The sequence below is a fragment of the Pleurodeles waltl genome, chromosome 8, assembly GCF_031143425.1.
Source record: "Pleurodeles waltl isolate 20211129_DDA chromosome 8, aPleWal1.hap1.20221129, whole genome shotgun sequence".
Taxonomy (NCBI): domain Eukaryota; kingdom Metazoa; phylum Chordata; class Amphibia; order Caudata; family Salamandridae; genus Pleurodeles; species Pleurodeles waltl.
This window is the reverse complement of record NC_090447.1, coordinates 1,191,870,716-1,191,890,771: the sequence shown is the minus strand read 5'-3', so window position 1 is coordinate 1,191,890,771 and position 20,056 is coordinate 1,191,870,716. Positions and strand designations below refer to the sequence as shown.

Genomic DNA, 20,056 nt, shown 5'->3' with positions numbered 1-20,056 from the left:
AAGTTTGTTTTAAACTAAAATGTGTCATAAAAACTAAAGCACAGAACAAATTTAAAAAATAAAGTTAGAAACACTTTGTAAACCTCTTTAAACAAGATTTCTTCAAAACACATTAAAGAAATTGATTGTGGTGTGTTGATAGTAATACATATTTTACCATTTCAAACATTATTTATGAGCATGGTCTTCTTAAGGAATTGTGTATGCCTTATCAATTTCCATGTGCCCCACCAACCAAGTCCTGCTTTACAAAGTAAGGCAAAAAAATGCACCCTTGCATTTTCACATACCATTTAATAACCCGAATCTCTGAAATGTAAGATGTGCTTAAACCAGAAGTGCATAGTTAGTTATTGTGAATTAACAGAACATAAAGTAACAAAAACAGATATTTGAGCCCAATGTGGGCATAAAATAAAGATAACCAAACACCTAGCGTGAGAAAAATATTAAAATGCCTTAAAGGTGCATTCTATGATTAATTATTTATTTCAGGTAAGGGAAAATGTCCCAACTTCTAATGTTGCACTCAAAAGCAGAGGCCTCTTTTTTTTCCTTTTCTTCCAAGGGACCCTTCCAAAGGATAAATAATCATGACGGAGCATTCCCATCTCACTCCCCCCTAATGCTTAATATCCCAATTTCTGTTTCCTTATAGGCATTATCCTTTTTATGTTTGGGTCTCACACAGCTGTCTTTCAGCTGTCTCTAGGTGAAAACCTCTTGTGGATCATACCAAAAACGTACAGTGGGTTTAGAGCCCTCCCATTGTTTACCATTGATTGACTTTATTGTAATTCTCATTTGCTTGCTTCTTGTTTGCTTGTGCTATAATTTTCTTGTGTTTGCCCCTCTCCCAGAACATAGCCTCTTTACCATGTTTTTGTATGATTTGTATTCTTCTCCTGCTCGCAGTCAGGGAACTACGTTTTTGTTTTTCATTCAACACACCATGACTGTGCATATTTTCTATCTTTCTTGTGTGCTGCTTTGCCCTACCGAAACAACCACCCATGCATGCTCAGTTTTGTTTTCACACCTTTCCACTGAAGATCATCTGTTGCTTTTCCCACCCTTCCTTGCTTTTTTATCATTTTATTTAATTGGCTTTCCCAAATGCCCAGCCTCAAATGCCTACATTGCTCCCCCGTCCTCCACCCAAACAGCGTTTCATTCCCATCCGCTCTCCCAGGCGCTCCTCCATAGCGCCTAGAAACTCTAGAGGACATTTAGCCTATTTTTATTACTGTTTGGGGGGGTTAGTCTGGCAGCTGCCATTTGTTGATTTGCTGCTTCAGTGGGCAAAAAGTGGTTTTGTGTCACTAAAATGACATTTTTATTTTACCAGTCCAAATTCCATCTGTCATCTTGGATCAGAAATGTTGCCTTAGTCATGCCTAGGCGTGGGCATGCTTGCTAATGCATCCACATGTATACATCATCATGCATGCATCGCTAGGGACTAACGCAGGTGCAGAGGTCACACCATCCTGGTTTTTTTCAATTTTTTCCAGTCTTCCGTTTGCTGGTGCTACACAGCATTAGCAAACAGCACTATCAAAGCAGACTAGCTAAACCTACTGGCTTTGCTAATGCTGCAGATGCCTTATATTTTATATTTTCTCTGTTATCCTCTAAGCCTCTTCTACATGTGATGAACAGAGTTTATCTTTGACTTGCTTTCTGTCTTTCTGAACACCGCAGGGCTCATCTGAAATGCCATTTGCCTTCATTCACCCTACATCTTCTTTGGTCATAGCCTTACAAGGCTGAACTCCTCTATTTGTCTAATAAAATAGTCCTATACCTTGGAAATTGAGGAGAGAGGGAGGAAAGTATTGAGTACAATCATAACGTCAGCTCTCAGTTGAAGGCAATTTTGAAACCAATGTAAAGTTGGTTACTGAATCCAGGTAGCTGCCAAAAGACTGCTTGCCTGGTTGAGTATTTCCAAATGTAATTAGAGTTGGTGGGATGGGCTGTGAACAGTAAACATTGGTTACTATACAAACTGCAAAAGGGTAATGTAGCAATACGATTTTTTTCACTTAATCAAGATGATTATGAGATGTTGTAGTCCTGTTTATCCTAAAGTTGAGAAAGAAGACTAAATATAACATCAAAGTAGGGCACATCAATCTGAGGCACATTCACTATTACATTTTGACCTTTTTAAGTAGTGAAAACATACCAGAAAACAAGGTAGCATCAAAACCCATGTCTTCCACTGCTGCTCTTAAGTCTTCAGCTTTAGTTTGACTTGAATCATATAGAAAAGTGCCAGTGCCTTCTTCCAAAGAGACAGAGACCAGATGCACTCCTTTCCTTTGAGAGATCATCCCCTCTATTGATGACACACAGGAGTTGCAGGTCATCCCTCTGATTGTGATCACAGCTCTTCTGCTTGTCCCTTGGGCTTGGTCTGCCGTAGTCCGAGACAAAGAACTGAATGGAGTTCTTGATGAATTAGTCTCTAAATTATCCTGAACTTTCTTTGGGAGAGTCACTTTGAAATCACCTGGTGGTAGGGACTCAATAGCTTGTTTTAGGGATTGTTCAGTAATGATGCTTGGGTAGAAATGAATCACTGCATTTTTCCCCTCAAGAAACACTTTGATGCTTTGAATTCCAGGAAGATGAGAGATATTCCCTTCTATGTTAAGCACACAAGACTTGCAATGCATTCCTTCTATGCCAAGTGTTATAGCTGTTATGCTATTTAATGTCTCTGCACCAGACTTTCCTTTGCAATTTTTGTTTTGAAGTCCATCAGGGTTATTATTGATGCTCCCATTCTGTAAGAGGTCAACATCAATAGTTCCAAGATTTATTGGGTCTGGTTTGGTCTTTATGGTGGCTTCAAAACCCATATTTTCAATGTAGTTCCTAAGGTCTTCTGGTTGAATAAGCTGAGGCTGGTAACTAATTACTGCTTCTTGACTATTGAGTGACACTTTGATTTTCAGGACACCCTGTAATTTACCAATCTTGCTTTCAATAGAATTGACAGATGATTGACACGTCATACCTTTCACCCGTATCTTTATTAACGATTCACCACTGCTCGAGCACAAAGGGGAGAACTCTCTTGGTGATTCAGGTTGTGCTCTTTCTACAATTTTGGTTTCAAAGCCCATGTCTTCTATTTCCATGCAAATTTTTTGTGGGCTTATTTCCGATGGCAAATATGTTATGACTGCATTGTTTAGTTCAAGGGATATCTTTAGATTCACAATTCCATTCACTTTGGAAATTCTGCCATCTATACACTGAACACAAGACTGACAGGTCATGCCTAAGATGGCAACCACTACAGTACTGGTGCTGGGGGACGGAGGGAAGAGATGCTCTTGGCTTCCTTCATAGCCCATGTTATCATAGGCCAAACTTGATTTCATTTTTAGCAGTGTAAGATACACAGTAGCATCAGTAGTTGATAAAGCCTGTTGTGGAATACAAAGAAAATGCAGTTAGTTAAGCAACTTGGTACAATTTTCATGGCTATCATGCGATGTAAAGATCACAAGGTGTTGTCAAAATTTGATTATATTGTTGATGAGTAGCACAGAATTTGAAAAAGGCAATGCCTTCTATATGAACAATTAACTAAATAAACCTTTATAATGCACTAGTGAATATTATGTTTTACAGTTCTCTTATAACTCGTTTTTAATGTAGAAATCAGCAGACATTTTACAGGATTTCCCAAGGTTTATAAAATATTTGTGCCACATGGCATTTTCTTTCTAGTCAAACAAGAACAAGCAGCACGTCCTTTGGGGTCTATTTGTGCAGTGTCACTGAATATGTCAGTGTGCTCACGAAACATCTGCAAACAATGGATAAACATTAACAACTTGGTTGGACAGCAGCACTCTCTTAATGTGTGAAAATAACATTACGAAACACATCAACTGCAAGGGCAAACTGGCACTTGAGAACCTATAAAATAAGTTCAGGTTTCGTCACATGCATAATTTGATCAAAGTTTTCAGTCAAATGTATTTGTATAGCGCTTGCAACCCCTGACAAGGCTTTGAGGAGCTTTCTGCAGTGAGTAGCACACTACCTAGGAATCAAAGGTTAGTAATTAATAGGTTAGTACAATTTCTTTTTTTTTCTTCTTGCATTAGTTGTGTTAGGACTGTGCTCTTGATTTCTTGCATGTTTAGTAGAGTTTGGGATCCTAACTATAACTACTTACTGTAAATATATATATATATATATATATATATATATGTGTATCTATATATATATATAAATATATATATATGTGTATCTATATATATATATAAATATATAGATATATATATATAAATATATATATATATATATATATATATATATATATAAATATATATATATATATATATATATATATATATATATATATTCCAAAAATAACCTCCGAAAAAGGGAGCCCCCAACTCTGCAGGGCGGCCTCATCATATGGGTACGGAGCAACCCATAAATTCACAAACAAAAGAACAGAGATTATGAAGCCCAAGTCCAGTGCTGCATAGCATTTTATTCCATCATGTTTAAGCAGCATTCTCTGTATCCTTTTATCAAACAGCACGTTTCATTTCCAATCTTATTATCTTATTTCCTGACGCGTTCCAGCTCCGTAGAGCCTTGTTTATGGGAGATGTATGCTTTAATATTACTATCACGTGACAGTTTGGTTACCAGCACGCAATCACTTTATAAAAATAGAATCACCTGTGAACAAGGCTCTACGGAGCTGAAACGCGTCAGGAAATAAGATAATAAGATTGGAAATGAAACGTGCTGTTTGATAAAAGGATACAGAGAATGCTGCTTAAACATGATGGAATAAAATGCTATGCAGCACTGGACTTGGGCTTCATAATCTCTGTTCTTTTGTATATATATATATATATACATACACATTTTGGTATTGTAAAAAAACTCTTCTGTTCTTCCTATCCCTACTCCTCCAACACATCCTAAACCTTCTGACTACTGTGAACTCCCAAACATCCTTCTCAATCTTTCATCCCTCTTGGGGGATTGTAAAGAGAAAGTAGTGAGTTGTTTTGGAAGCAGTGGTTGTGTGTTAGTTGAGCAGCATGGCTAAAAGAGGGATGAAAGATTGAGAAGGATGTTTGGGAGTTCACAGTAGTCAGAAGGTTTAGGATGTGTTGGAGGAGTAGGGATAGGAAGAACAGAAGAGTTTTTTTACAATACCAAAATGTGTATGTATATATATATATATATACAAAAGAACAGAGATTATGAAGCCCAAGTCCAGTGCTGCATAGCATTTTATTCCATCATGTTTAAGCAGCATTCTCTGTATCCTTTTATCAAACAGCACGTTTCATTTCCAATCTTATTATCTTATTTCCTGACGCGTTTCAGCTCCGTAGAGCCTTGTTCACAGGTGATTCTATTTTTATAAAGTGATTGCGTGCTGGTAACCAAACTGTCACGTGATAGTAATATTAAAGCATACATCTCCCATAGTGCACTGCCAAGCATAATCGGATATATCTTTGAAGGCAGAATAGATTTTAAATACAGCATTATTGCGTTTCAACATCCTGCATGATGTAAAAGTTTCATATTGTTCAGTGCACCAATATGTGGTAGATGCATCTCGTGATTTCATAAATAAACAGTCCGGTTAAAACATTTTCTCAGTCTATTAGGTAAAATGCTGCAAATGTAATATCTCGGAATGCTAGCAGCCTGGAAAAGTTGAAAAGAGAATATTCTCCTCTCATTCCCTTTCTCACCTCCACGCTATCAATCACAGGGTAAATCCTTTTCACTGCGTGAAGGCAAGCGAGTCATGCTCCCAAAGTTAATTCCAAAAATAACCTCCGAAAAAGGGAGCCCCCAACTCTGCAGGGCGGCCTCATCATATGGGTACGGAGCAACCCATAAATTCACAAACAAAAGAACAGAGATTATGAAGCCCAAGTCCAGTGCTGCATAGCATTTTATTCCATCATGTTTAAGCAGCATTCTCTGTATCCTTTTATCAAACAGCACGTTTCATTTCCAATCTTATTATCTTATTTCCTGACGCGTTTCAGCTCCGTAGAGCCTTGTTCACAGGTGATTCTATTTTTATAAAGTGATTGCGTGCTGGTAACCAAACTGTCACGTGATAGTAATATTAAAGCATACATCTCCCATAGTGCACTGCCAAGCATAATCGGATATATCTTTGAAGGCAGAATAGATTTTAAATACAGCATGTTGCGTTTCAACATCCTGCATGATGTAAAAGTTTCATATTGTTCAGTGCACCAATATGTGGTAGATGCATCTCGTGATTTCATAAATAAACAGTCCGGTTAAAACATTTTCTCAGTCTATTAGGTAAAATGCTGCAAATGTAATATCTCGGAATGCTAGCAGCCTGGAAAAGTCAAAAAGAGAATATTCTCCTCTCATTCCCTTTCTCACCTCCACGCTATCAATCACAGGGTAAATCCTTTTCACTGCGTGAAGGCAAGCGAGTCATGCTCCCAAAGTTAATTCCAAAAATAACCTCCGAAAAAGGGAGCCCCCAACTCTGCAGGGCGGCCTCATCATATGGGTACGAGCAACCCATAAATTCACAAACAAAAGAACAGAGATTATGAAGCCCAAGTCCAGTGCTGCATAGCATTTTATTCCATCATGTTTAAGCAGCATTCTCTGTATCCTTTTATCAAACAGCACGTTTCATTTCCAATCTTATTATCTTATTTCCTGACGCGTTTCAGCTCCGTAGAGCCTTGTTCACAGGTGATTCTATTTTTATAAAGTGATTGCGTGCTGGTAACCAAACTGTCACGTGATAGTAATATTAAAGCATACATCTCCCATAGTGCACTGCCAAGCATAATCGGATATATCTTTGAAGGCAGAATAGATTTTAAATACAGCATTATTGCGTTTCAACATCCTGCATGATGTAAAAGTTTCATATTGTTCAGTGCACCAATATGTGGTAGATGCATCTCGTGATTTCATAAATAAACAGTCCGGTTAAAACATTTTCTCAGTCTATTAGGTAAAATGCTGCAAATGTAATATCTCGGAATGCTAGCAGCCTGGAAAAGTCGAAAAGAGAATATTCTCCTCTCATTCCCTTTCTCACCTCCACGCTATCAATCACAGGGTAAATCCTTTTCACTGCGTGAAGGCAAGCGAGTCATGCTCCCAAAGTTAATTCCAAAAATAACCTCCGAAAAAGGGAGCCCCCAACTCTGCAGGGCGGCCTCATCATATGGGTACGGAGCAACCCATAAATTCACAAACAAAAGAACAGAGATTATGAAGCCCAAGTCGAGTGCTGCATTGCATTTTATTCCATCATGTTTAAGCAGCATTCTCTGTATCCTTTTATCAAACAGCACGTTTCATTTCCAATCTATTATCTTAATTCCTGACGCGTTTCAGCTCCATAGAGCCTTGTTCACAGGTGATTCTATTTTTATAAAGTGATTGCGTGCTGGTAACCAAACTATCACCTGTGAACAAGGCTCTACGGAGCTGAAACGCGTCAGGAAATAAGATAATAAGATTGGAAATGAAACGTGCTGTTTGATAAAAGGATACAGAGAATGCTGCTTAAACATGATGGAATAAAATGCAATGCAGCACTGGACTTGGGCTTCATAATCTCTGTTCTTTTGTTTGTGAATTTATGGGTTGCTCCGTACCCATATGATGAGGCCGCCCTGCAGAGTTGGGGGCTCCCTTTTTCGGAGGTTATTTTTGGAATTAACTTTGGGAGCATGACTCGCTTGCCTTCACGCAGTGAAAAGGATTTACCCTGTGATTGATAGCGTGGAGGTGAGAAAGGGAATGAGAGGAGAATATTCTCTTTTCGACTTTTCCAGGCTGCTAGCATTCCGAGATATTACATTTGCAGCATTTTACCTAATAGACTGAGAAAATGTTTTAACCGGACTGTTTATTTATGAAATCACGAGATGCATCTACCACATATTGGTGCACTGAACAATATGAAACTTTTACATCATGCAGGATGTTGAAACGCAATAATGCTGTATTTAAAATCTATTCTGCCTTCAAAGATATATCCGATTATGCTTGGCAGTGCACTATGGGAGATGTATGCTTTAATATTACTATCACGTGACAGTTTGGTTACCAGCACGCAATCACTTTATAAAAATAGAATCACCTGTGAACAAGGCTCTACGGAGCTGGAACGCGTCAGGAAATAAGATAATAAGATTGGAAATGAAACGTGCTGTTTGATAAAAGGATACAGAGAATGCTGCTTAAACATGATGGAATAAAATGCTATGCAGCACTGGACTTGGGCTTCATAATCTCTGTTCTTTTGTTTGTGAATTTATGGGTTGCTCCGTACCCATATGATGAGGCCGCCCTGCAGAGTTGGGGGCTCCCTTTTTCGGAGGTTATTTTTGGAATATATATATATATATATATATATATATTTATATATATATATCTATATATTTATATATATATATAGATACACATATATATATATATATTTATATATATATATAGATACACATATATATATATATATATATATTTACAGTAAGTAGTTATAGTTAGGATCTAGTTTCCATAGGAAAAGTGTTGTTTGTTTTGCTAATACCTTTGGCGCCATGTGACAAATCTTCACAAAATATTAGAAACTAGTATACAGTCAGTTAAGCTGCAGTTTGGAAATTTTCAGGGTGATCGATCAAGCGGGGGCCGAGAAAACAGGGGGTCCCAAAATGTGTTCTCCCCATGTAATTTCCCATTGGGGTATTAGACACAACTACAGCACGAACCGCTGGACAAAATTACACCAAATTTGGAGGTAAGCTAGCTCATGGTCAAGAAACAACCCTTTTTGTGATTTGGTGTAAATCCGTTCAGTAGTTTTGGAGTTATTGAAGGAAAAATAAAATTGTATATCTAGAGACACGGATTCAATAAAAAAGTTTTTTTTTAAACGCAGAAGGGGGCAAAGTAGGAATACCATGACCCACTAAGCCTGATGGTGGGGTCCCAGAGGGACCCCACTGGGGGGCAAAAATTTGTTTTACATTTTTTTCATCAAAATCACAGTGGATCCGGACATCCAAGGTAAAATTTAAAAAAAAGGCCTATCTCACAGTGCTGCTGCATCGCTCTTGCTCCTGTCTTTTCCTTGCATTTACCCCCATTTTTGAGTGCCATGTCCTTGCTTTTCCCTCGTTCTCACTGCTTCCACCTTGCTTTTTCACCCAATTTTTGTGTGCCCTCTTCTTGCTTTTTCCTCGTCTTCATTGCTTTCTCCTTGCGTTTTCCTCTGTTTTAGTGTGCCAGCAACTTGCTTTTTCCTCGTTTTCACTACTTTCTCCTTGCTTTTTCCCTTGTATTTTGTGTTCCTTCTCTTTGCTCTGCCCTCATTTTCACTGCTTTCTAGTTGCTTTTTCACCTGTTTTTGAGTGGCTTCTCCTTGCTTTTCCCTCGTTTTCACTGCCTTTTCCTTGCTTTTTCCTCTGTTTTTTTATGTGTCTTCTCCTTGCTTTTCCCTTATACTCACTGCTTTCTCCTTGTTTCTCCATCATTTTTTGTGTGCTTTCTCCTTGCTTTACCCTCCCTTGTGCTCACTGCTTTCTCCTTGCTTTTCCCTCCATTTTTTGTGTGCCTTCTTCTTGCTTTTCCCTAATTTTCAATTCTTTCACCTTGCTTTTTCTCCTGTTTTTGTGTGACTTCTCCTTGGTTTTCCCTAGTTTTCATTGCTTTGTTTTTTCCCACAGTTTTTGAGTGCCTTCTGATTGATTTGCCCTTGTGGCGTAGGGTTGGATGCAGCTAGGGGGATTGGACACAGGGCTTGGCCTTTGGACAGACCCCGCAGCCAACCCCCGCTGCATTAAAAAAACCATAGGAAGTCACTGAAAAAAAGGCTACAGGGACCTTATATATAAGAATTAGCATTTAAAACATCTTAGAAAATCACTAAGAAACCCAAAGGTTACAGGGATGTAATAGGGATGTTATAATTATGATCAGAAATTACATGCACAAAACCATAGAAATTCACCTGTTATAGTTATTTCAAATAACTATACCTCATGCCTTAAGGTAACTATAACTCGCACCCTCGCCTTGCACTGCTAATTACTCCACTTATTACATCAGTAATTGCATCTTCTATGACATCATTGACAACAGCATTGCAACATGCCCAGTAACATTATTGAACTGAAAACTGTTCATGGCTGTGGTGTAAGTTATAGTTATCTTACGCACAAGTTATTGTATTGTATTGTATTGTAATCGTATTTATATAGCGCTTACTACCCCTGACGAGGCGTCGAAGCGCTTTTCGATGAGTAGCACGCTACTCCGGTACCCAACAAGAATTAGTGATGGATTAGTATAATTTAATAAGGAGTACAGTTTTAGTATTATTATGAGTTAATTTGAGTTGCGGATATGAGAGTTTGTTAGTTAGATTGACTGGAGTAATGGAGGGGTGGAGGAGGAAAGAAATCCAGAAGTGTTAATTGGGAGTTTATCCTTCATTTGCTCAATCCAAAGGCTTGAGATGAATAAAAGGGGGGCGGAGGGGAAAGAGGATGTGGAAGGGTTAGGGAGAGCATAGTAGCAGGGTGAGATGAATGCAGGAGAATTTAGTAGGGTTGTGTGGGAGGTCACAGAGGTAGAGTGAGGTTTGGTGAGTTAGATGTGGGGGTGGAGGGATGAGCTTAGGCAGAGATATTTGGGAGATGGAGGTGGTCGAAGGGATTTGGGATGAGTCAGAGTGAGAATGGAGGATAGTTTGATAGAGACATGACATAAGAGCGATGAGTAGATAAGTGTGATAAAAAGAGAGCAGAAATTCATAGAAACATGCCAGGCACAGAAACAACATATACACATATATATATATATTTATACACACACACACACATGACTATACACACACATCTGCACATACAATACATAATTAGAAACATGGGTAAAAAATACTTAGTCGTCCATCCATCATCCTGGTAAAAAGGCGGGAACTCCCCCACCTACCTCGAGGGTGGACGGGGCGTGGCCCAGCAGGCGGAGCCCACAGGTGCTCCACAAAGGGAGAAACCCTCCACTCTGTGTCTCCAGCAGAGGAAGACAGAAACCGCGCGTCCCAGTCAGACACAGACCACGCTCCAGCACATCATCAGCTCACCTCCAGGAAGGATTCCAGATCCCCTCCGCCATGGGATCTCTGAGCGCACAGCCCCGCCCCGCCCCATCCCTGCTAAGCCCAAGAGCCAGGTTGGGCCGTCCTTTCCAGAAGGTGAGCTTCAAAACCGCGGCATCTGCCGCGTCCACATTGTACACTAGGGTACGTGATGGGCCACGGGGGCAAAACGTCTTCAGCAACCTTGTGTGCCCCCGGCAATGTCATTGCCACTAGTGCGTCCCCGCGGAGATGTCCTCGCGCCCCTGCGCATCAACGACGCACCACGCGAATCGGCGGCAAACGCAGTGGGGTCGCCTTGGAAAGCTGTCCATCATTCTGGCAAGAGGTGGGAAATTCCCCTACCTATTTCGAGGGTTGACGGGGCGTGGCTCAGCGGGCGGAGCTTACAGGTGCTTCATAAAGGGGGAACCTTCTACTCTGTGTCTCCAGGAGAGGAAGATAGAAACCGCGCGTCACAGTCAGATACAGATTACGCTCCAGTACATCATCAGTTCACCTCCAGGAAGGATTCTGGATCTTCCTCTGCTATGGGATCTCTGAGCGCACAGCCTTGCTTTATCTTTGCCAAGCCCGAGAGTTAGGGTGGCTTGTCCTTTCCAGAAGCTGAGCTTCGACTGCGGCACCTGCTACGTTTATATTGGTAAGTGCTTCCTTTGAGGTTTAGTTTCTGTAAAATGAGCATCGTGGCCTACACAACCGGAGTATTTTCTACGAGTATGTCAGTAAGCGTTACCTAGCATGTTTTATATACCCTGTTTATATTGTACAATAGGGGTACGTGATGGGCCACGGGGTAAACGTCTCCAGCAACCTTGTGTGCCTTTGGCAATGTTATTGTTACTAGTGCGTCTTTGTGGAGATGTCCTCGTGCTTCTGCGCATCAACAACACACCACCGGAATCGGCGGTAAAACGCAGTGGGGTCGTTTTGGAAAGCTGTCCGTCATCCTGGCAAGAGGCGGGAATTCCCTACCTACTTCGAGGGTGGACGGGGCGTGGCTCAGCGGGCGGAGCTTACAGGTGCTTCATAAAGGGAGAACCTTCTACTCTGTGCCTCCAGGAGAGGAAGATAGAACCCGCGCGTCACAGTTAGATACAGATTACGCTCTAGTACATCATCAGTTCACCTCCAGGAAGGATTCTGGATCTTTTTTTGCTATGGGATCTCTGAGCGCACAGCCTTGCTTTATCTTTGCCAAGCCCGAGAGTTAGGGTGGCTTGTCCTTTCCAGAAGCTGAGCTTCAACTGGGGCACCTGCTACGTTTATATTGGTAAGTGTTTCCTGTTGAGGTTTAGTTTCTGTAAAAATGAGCATCGTGACCGAACCAACCGGAGTATTTTCTACGAGTATGTCAGTAAGCGTTACCTAGCATGTTTTATACGCCCCGTTTATATTGTACACTAGGGGTACGTGATGGGCCACGGGGTAAACGTCTCCAGCAACCTTGTGTGCCTTTGGCAATGTTATTGTTACTAGTGTGTCTCTGTGGGGATGTCCTCGTGCTTCTGTGCATCAACAACGCACCACCGGAATCGGCGGTAAACGCAGTGGGGTCGTTTTGGAAAGCTGTCCGTCATCCTGGTAAAAAGCGGGAATTCCTTTACCTACATTCGAGGGGGAACGGGGCGTGGCTCAGCGGGCGGAGCTTACAGGTGCTTCATAAAGGGAGAACCTTCTACTCTGTGTCTCCAGGAGAGGAAGATAGAACCCGCGCGTCACAGTCAGATACAGATTACGCTCTAGTACATCATCAGTTCACCTCCAGGAAGGATTCTGGATCTTTTTTTGCTATGGGATCTCTGAGCGCACAGCCTTGCTTTATCTTTGCCAAGCCCGAGAGTTAGGGTGGCTTGTCCTTTCCAGAAGCTGAGCTTCAACTGGGGCACCTGCTACGTTTATATTGGTAAGTGTTTCCTGTTGAGGTTTAGTTTCTGTAAAAATGAGCATCGTGACCGAACCAACCGGAGTATTTTCTACGAGTATGTCAGTAAGCGTTACCTAGCATGTTTTATACGCCCCGTTTATATTGTACACTAGGGTACCTGATGGGCCACGGGGTAAACGTCTCCAGCAACCTTGTGTGCCATTGGCAATGTTATTGTTACTAGTGTGTCTCTGTGGAGATGTCCTCGTGCTTCTGTGCATCAACAACGCACCACCGGAATCGGCGGTAAACGCAGTGGGGTCGTTTTGGAAAGCTGTCCGTCATCCTGGTAAAAGGCGGGAATTCCTTTACCTACTTCGAGGGTGGACGGGGCGTGGCTCAGCGGGCGGAGCTTACAGGTGCTTCATAAAGGGAGACCTTCTACTCTGTGTCTCCAGGAGAGGAAGATAGAACCCGCGCGTCACAGTCAGATACAGATTACGCTCTAGTACATCATCAGTTCACCTCCAGGAAGGATTCTGGATCTTTTTTTTGCTATGGGATCTCTGAGCGCACAGCCTTGCTTTATCTTTGCCAAGCCCGAGAGTTAGGGTGGCTTGTCCTTTCCAGAAGCTGAGCTTCAACTGGGGCACCTGCTACGTTTATATTGGTAAGTGTTTCCTGTTGAGGTTTAGTTTCTGTAAAAATGAGCATCGTGACCGAACCAACCGGAGTATTTTCTACGAGTATGTCTGTAAGCGTTACCTAGCATGTTTTATACGCCCCGTTTATATTGTACACTAGGGGTACCTGATGGGCCACGGGGTAAACGTCTCCAGCAACCTTGTGTGCCTTTGGCAATGTTATTGTTACTAGTGTGTCTCTGTGGGGATGTCAAGTTATAGTTATTTGAAATAACTAACAGCTGAATTTCTATGGTTTTTGTGGGTGTACTATGTCTCTCTACCCTTTGTTTATATATATATGTTCTTCCTGACAGTTACATATGCTGGTAGGAGAGAACAGGGAGAGGTGTGTGGAGGCAGGGGAGATGTTTGACTGCCTTGACCTCGCAGCTCCCTCTGGGCCCTGCCCTCTAGTGAAGCAGAGTTTTGGTTAACAAAGAACTGTTTATTTCTTGATATATGAGAATGAGGAGGTGGATGCTAGTTCCCGGTCTGCTAGCTGCCGAACTGGGAGATTTGGCAATGCTGCCCAAAGAGTGGGTAGCTTGGGAGAGGGGGGGTATTTTGTTCCTAACTGTTTGTTGTTTCAGGGAATTGTATACTACTCTTGTAATGGGTGGTCCTGTTTCCTGCCCCCTGCTGGAGCTGGGGAAGAGGATAGATGTGGTTGGGCCCCGTTAATACACATCCTGAGCCAAACTAGTAGTAAAAGGTTATAGCAGGTGACTTGATTACATTCATGACATGGAAAGTCAGAGGACTGGCTACCTTGGAGAAACGTCACAGAGTGTATGCCTATCTGAAGTTACATAGATGTCCATTGCCCTTCTGCAAGAAACTCATGTCTTACGGGAGTGTGTCCCCAGTCTCCACAAGAGGTGGAAGGGGCAACTGTATGTCACCACCTTATCTGGGTACACTCAGCGTGCAATGGACTGCGTGGTCCCTGGCGTCCCCTTTCAACACAGAGGCCATGTGTTTGATCTGGAAGGGAGATATGTGATTCTTTTGGGGGCTCTGTACTCTAGGGAAATATGTATGTTGAATGTTTACGCATCTAACAATGATTGTCCACACTTTTACGCAGGATTAATGAGAGCCACCACTGCATATTTAACGATGGACATTATAATGGCTGGTGAATGTAACTGCATCCTAAACAGGACAATTGACCGCTAGCCGCCTAGGCTTCACACCAAACTGATAATGACAGGAGCACCACACAACACACTATGTGGCCTCAGCTTGGTTGACATTTGGCGAGAAAGGCATCTGACTGAGAGGGTATACTCTTGCTACACGCCTGCTGCAGGGATGCACGGCCGATTAGACAACTGCTTTGTGTCCAGCAATATGGCACAGGGGGTGACGAAGATATCTTATTTAGCCTGACACTGTTCAGATCACTCTCTGGTCGTGATGGGCTTCAGGGGGATGTGGGAGCCTGGTGGTTCTGCAGTGACGTCTCTGGGGGGAGGCACTGATAGACTCTGCTTCCAGTTCGCATAGACAGTAGGGGAGGCACTGAAGCACTGCTTTGATGAGAACTTGGGAAGTACGGGCAGCAGGACAGTGGACTGGGATGCAATGAAGGTTGTTCTCTGTGGCGAATCACAAAAATGATTAGCCAAATAGAAGCAGGACCCTAACTGCAACAGTTCTTAACACAGAGCTAAAGGACCGTTTTACTCTCCAAGGAGTAAGGCCTTAGTGTACTTACCAATGAACGACTCATATTTTTATGTATGTAGAAGCAGGAAAGTGAAGCACCTGCTACTAAACCCTCCTGCCACTAGCAGCCTCTTATTACCCTGCTTCCTGAATTGCAAGCAGAATGAACAATGCCTGTTCTTTCCACTAAAACAGTTAAGCTGTTTAATATGAACTAAGGAATCCAAGGACTATGCTAGGCAATTTTCAGAATCCTAATTCCCAACTATCCCCTCTCTTTAAATAACATCTCAGCCTACCCTCCAATGGACCTAGAACACAATCTGCTGGGTTACAAACACCATCTGTACAAGGAGACAGGTGTGTAGCAAAACAATTAGTTTCCATCTTGCGTGATTTCCTTTCCAGGTGAACCCCTACTTCATATGAATTCCCTCCGTGTACAAGGGAAATTGATAAATGTTGAAGACTATAAAAGCCAAGCACCTTCACCTGATTATGACAAGACCACATACATGGTCAGGAAGATAAGATATGGGTAAGATATCTGAGATAACGGCCAAGAAAACACACCCAACCTGCTTCCAGCTAAAGTACCAATGTGCACAACATTCATAAATTCACATGCCATTCCCAGCACATTAAACAGTCATCCAATAATCCACCAATGCGCTGGCTGCTTCTGCAATCAAGGATACAAGTAACAAAACAAACAATTTACAGCACATCTTAGATTCTCAAAATAAGGACACTGTTGCTTTCAGACATGTTTCACATGTTGCACAAGAACAATTGTCTCACCCACTCCATGTACACAAACACCATGCCTCTAACTGTCTATTTTATTTAGGATTGCAGGGGACCTCCACTTTCCAAGGACAGCTGTGGATGAAGCCATTATGATTACCAATCTGTCAAACTATATATTTCTTTTTCAGGTTGTTTTTCACACTGGTACTTTTCTTAAAGGGCGCATTGATCCTGTACCCGAGATCCTGTACCTGAGACTTTTAAAGACTGTGAAGGTCCCTGTACTTAGTTACAGAGGGCTTGGAGGACTATTAGTGATTCAATAGCTCTGTCTCAGAATGTTTGCATTCCCTGTCTAGTTCTCAGTGGTCCCATATCTCATAGAGCCTTGTGTCATGTTCCAGAGTCACATGGGGTGAAACTTTCCTTTATAAGCACTAGAAGGAATTTAAAGCATCGTGACTGACCAATGCTCCTGCAATGACATGACCCCTACTGCTGACAATCCTTACATAGACTTCATGTGGCACGGACCATGCTTGTACATCCTGACAAGAACAGCCACAACCATGTCCACCAGGACAGTTGTGAGACTTTTCTATATATAATTTGTGCCTTAATCCACTATTTGCATATTGACAACTTTTTATTGTTTTACTTTGAACTTTTAAGATTGGATGGCTGTCATCTGTTCTCCATTTGAAATTGCCATGCACGTTTTCACTGAATCTTCGCTGAGTTTTAAGTCTTTAGGAAAGCTTAACTTGTTAAAGTACAATCATCAGTCTCTAATTCCCTTTATTAACATAGCTTTCTCAGATCCTAGAATAGGAGGTGGTGTCTGTAATGTCCTTGCTTTCCTGCTCTTTTCAGAGAGCAAGAGAAGCGATAAACATTTCAATGAATGTTAGTCTTTCAGGAGCTATTCCCATGTTTTCCTTATGCTTGGTTTTGCGATGCCACATAAAGTTCTCCCCAGATGGTTTTTCACTTACTTCTTTGTAAATATTAAAACTTACCCTTGGCCTCATACCTGAATTAGAGAGTAAATCCTGTTATGCTTTCGTGATGATGCTGTGTTACCTGAAGCATCAGCTAACCATGCTCTGGAACCAGTTTACACAGTACATATGCTGCAAATATTCATCTAAGAAGTCCTGGCAACAGTTAAATGAAGCCAGCCAACGTGGTAAGCTTGAAAGATAGGCTTAAGTATCTACAATATAATCCCCTCACCTAGAGCACTACTGCAAAGCATCTTACTCTAGCCACAGATTCTCATCAACAGTCATTTCCCAGAACATCCAGGCAAGTTCTCCGTCTTCCACATTCCATAATACTTCCAAGTTCTACTACCTCATATCATTGCACTACAATACAATAAATAGTGATATACGCCATCAGGCAGCCCCAAATACTGCTCTCAATGTAGATCATATTTTTATAGGATTTTTTTTTAAAGAACAGTCTCTAATAGAGAAGTTGTTGTGATAGTCCTTTCGCTATAGAAAGCCAAATGTGTATGTTTGTTTTAAAAGTCATATCTTAATTCAAGCTAATATTATTACTTATCTCGTAGACCTGCACCTTACTGAATCCCTGCACATGGCACAATTATTCCACCTATCCGGGAGAAAGTTGTCAGCCTGGTAACCCCATATTTTTATATACCTGTGCAGCCAACGCATAACTTTTTAAGTTACATCATCCCTTAGAATGCACTGTTCCATTCTGATTATTATCTGTGAATCTAGTTGTGGGCTAAGTGACTTTTGTTGTAATGCAGATTAAGGCACTCCTTTGGAAAGTCCAAACTGATGGACAGGACAAGAGGGTTTGGGCCTCTGCTCCGTTTGAACATCAGCCACATTAATTACCACTTTTTGTATTGCCGTCCAGCATAATTGGATGCAGGATCCCCCTAACTACATGCATGAAATGTTTTTGATTCCAGCTCTGCACCTATTTTGAGGATATTAATTCCCCAGTCTAAAGCTTTCTAACATAGATAACTTGCACCTTCCTAAGCCCCCCCCCACTAATGGTGATCTCTTTAGGAGACACTAAAGTTAGGTTAGATTAGCTAGATTTCATAGCAAAGAAACAATTCCTCACTGGTGTTGCTACAAAAACATGCTCCACTTAGGTTTTGTTGTAGGCTAGACTAAAACATTACAGAAAATATAAATGGATAAAATACTTTGGGCCTCATTACGAGTTTGGGGGGCGGAAAAGCCCACCTGCCAAACTCCTGCAGTCAGGTAGCCACCAGTGTGGCTGCCTTCCCTCGTGCCCCATTACAAGTTTCCCGCTGGGTCAGCAGGCGGAAACAGTGTTTCCGCCCACTGGCCCAGCAAGGGACAGGCCACAACATTGATGCCGGCTCATAATTGAGCCGGCTGCAATGCTGCAGTGAGTAGGGTGCAACAGCACTTCATGATTTTCACTGTCTGCATAGCAGACAATGAAAAGTGAGATGGGGCTGTCCTTGGGAGACCCCTGCACCCTGTCTCCGCCAGCTTTTACACTGCAGGGCTACCGCCAAGCAAAAGCTTGCGGAGAGGGGACTCGTAATCCTCAGGGCAGCACTGCATGCAGCACTGCCCTTGCAGATTAGGGCCGCTGGCACCGGCAGCCCCTCCTGTGGAGAAAAACTGGTGGTGCAGGAGGTCTGACCGTGACACTTTCGTCACGGCCATAATGTGGTGGTCTGACCGCCAGCAAAACTGTCGGACTACCGCTATGGTGGCGGTCAGACCGTCACTGTGATGCCAGGATCATAATGAGGCCCTTTATCTGTATGCTTTAATGGCTCAACTACTCCTTAACGTTCTTCTTGATTCCTTTGCATTTTAAGATTAAACTCTCAGAGATATCCAAGATGTATGGGAAACAAAATCTCTGTGCTGCCCACTACCGTCACATGCAACTGAAATCTAAGCAGCGAAGGGGGGAGTCTGTGAATAGCATTAGGAACATGGGCAGAGGTGCAATGAGGTGGAAAAGAGGTGGGCATTTGCACCTCACCCTCTCTCTCTTCACTGGATACCGATGAAGGTACATTAACTAGAAGGAGTAAGGCGTAAAAAAAAAAAAAACATTTTGATAAGCAGATACACAGCAAGTAATAGAAGCTATTAATGAGTGGCCTGTCGCTTTAAAGAGTAAATTGTCCTCATATAGTAGCTGCATGACACAAAAGGCGATACACTTTGGAGCACCTAAATGCCAGACACACTCCCTTACTAACGCAGGAGGTAAACACGCTCCAGCCACAGCCCATCCATAAGGGCTGAGTTGCCACGCTCTCTCACCTTTTGCCCTCAAGAAGAGTGTCTGTCAGGCTGAGCAAAGGTCAGCCCGACAGACACTCCTCATTTTCAGGTCAGGCAGCCTGGAGCTAGACATCAATGAAATGGGCAGGCTTCTGGCTACCTGAGCTGAACTTTCCTGTGCTGAGGATGTCACAGCTCCCATGAGTGTGAGCTCAGCTCAGCAAAGGTCATTGAGACCCTCCCCCTTGGTGACAAGGGATGGCGTCACTCACTGGCTCGAACCTGGGCACTTCAGCTTTAAACTCTGATGCGCCCAGGGCCATGTGTCAACCAATGAGGGAAGGCAGCAGTTCCAGCCCTCCTGAGGCCACCGAGGCTTGGGACTGCTGCGTCCTCCAAGGCTTGGGACTGCTGCCTTCCCTCTTTGGCTGACCTAAGGTCAACCAATGAGGGAAGGCAGCAGTCTCAACCCTCCTGGGACCTCCGTGGCAGAGCTGCCAGTAAGTGTGATTTAAAAAAAAAAGTTAATGCTTGGTGTTTGTGTGTATGTTTGAATATTTGGTCATGAGTGCTGTGAATGGATGTGTGTGTGCGCACATGTGTGAATGATTGC

General features: G+C 42.3%; 1 protein-coding gene across 3 annotated transcripts in view; it reads right to left on the bottom strand.

Annotated features, from left to right (window-relative positions):
* Window positions 1–20,056, bottom strand: part of ATP7B (ATPase copper transporting beta) — a 515,812-nt gene that overhangs the window by 328,438 nt on the left and 167,318 nt on the right. For all 3 annotated transcript variants that reach the window (XM_069205459.1, XM_069205457.1, XM_069205458.1), the window contains one exon: window positions 2,192–3,443. In XM_069205459.1, the coding sequence (XP_069061560.1) occupies window positions 2,192–3,443 (1,252 nt within the window). The remainder of the gene's footprint in view (window positions 1–2,191; window positions 3,444–20,056) is intronic.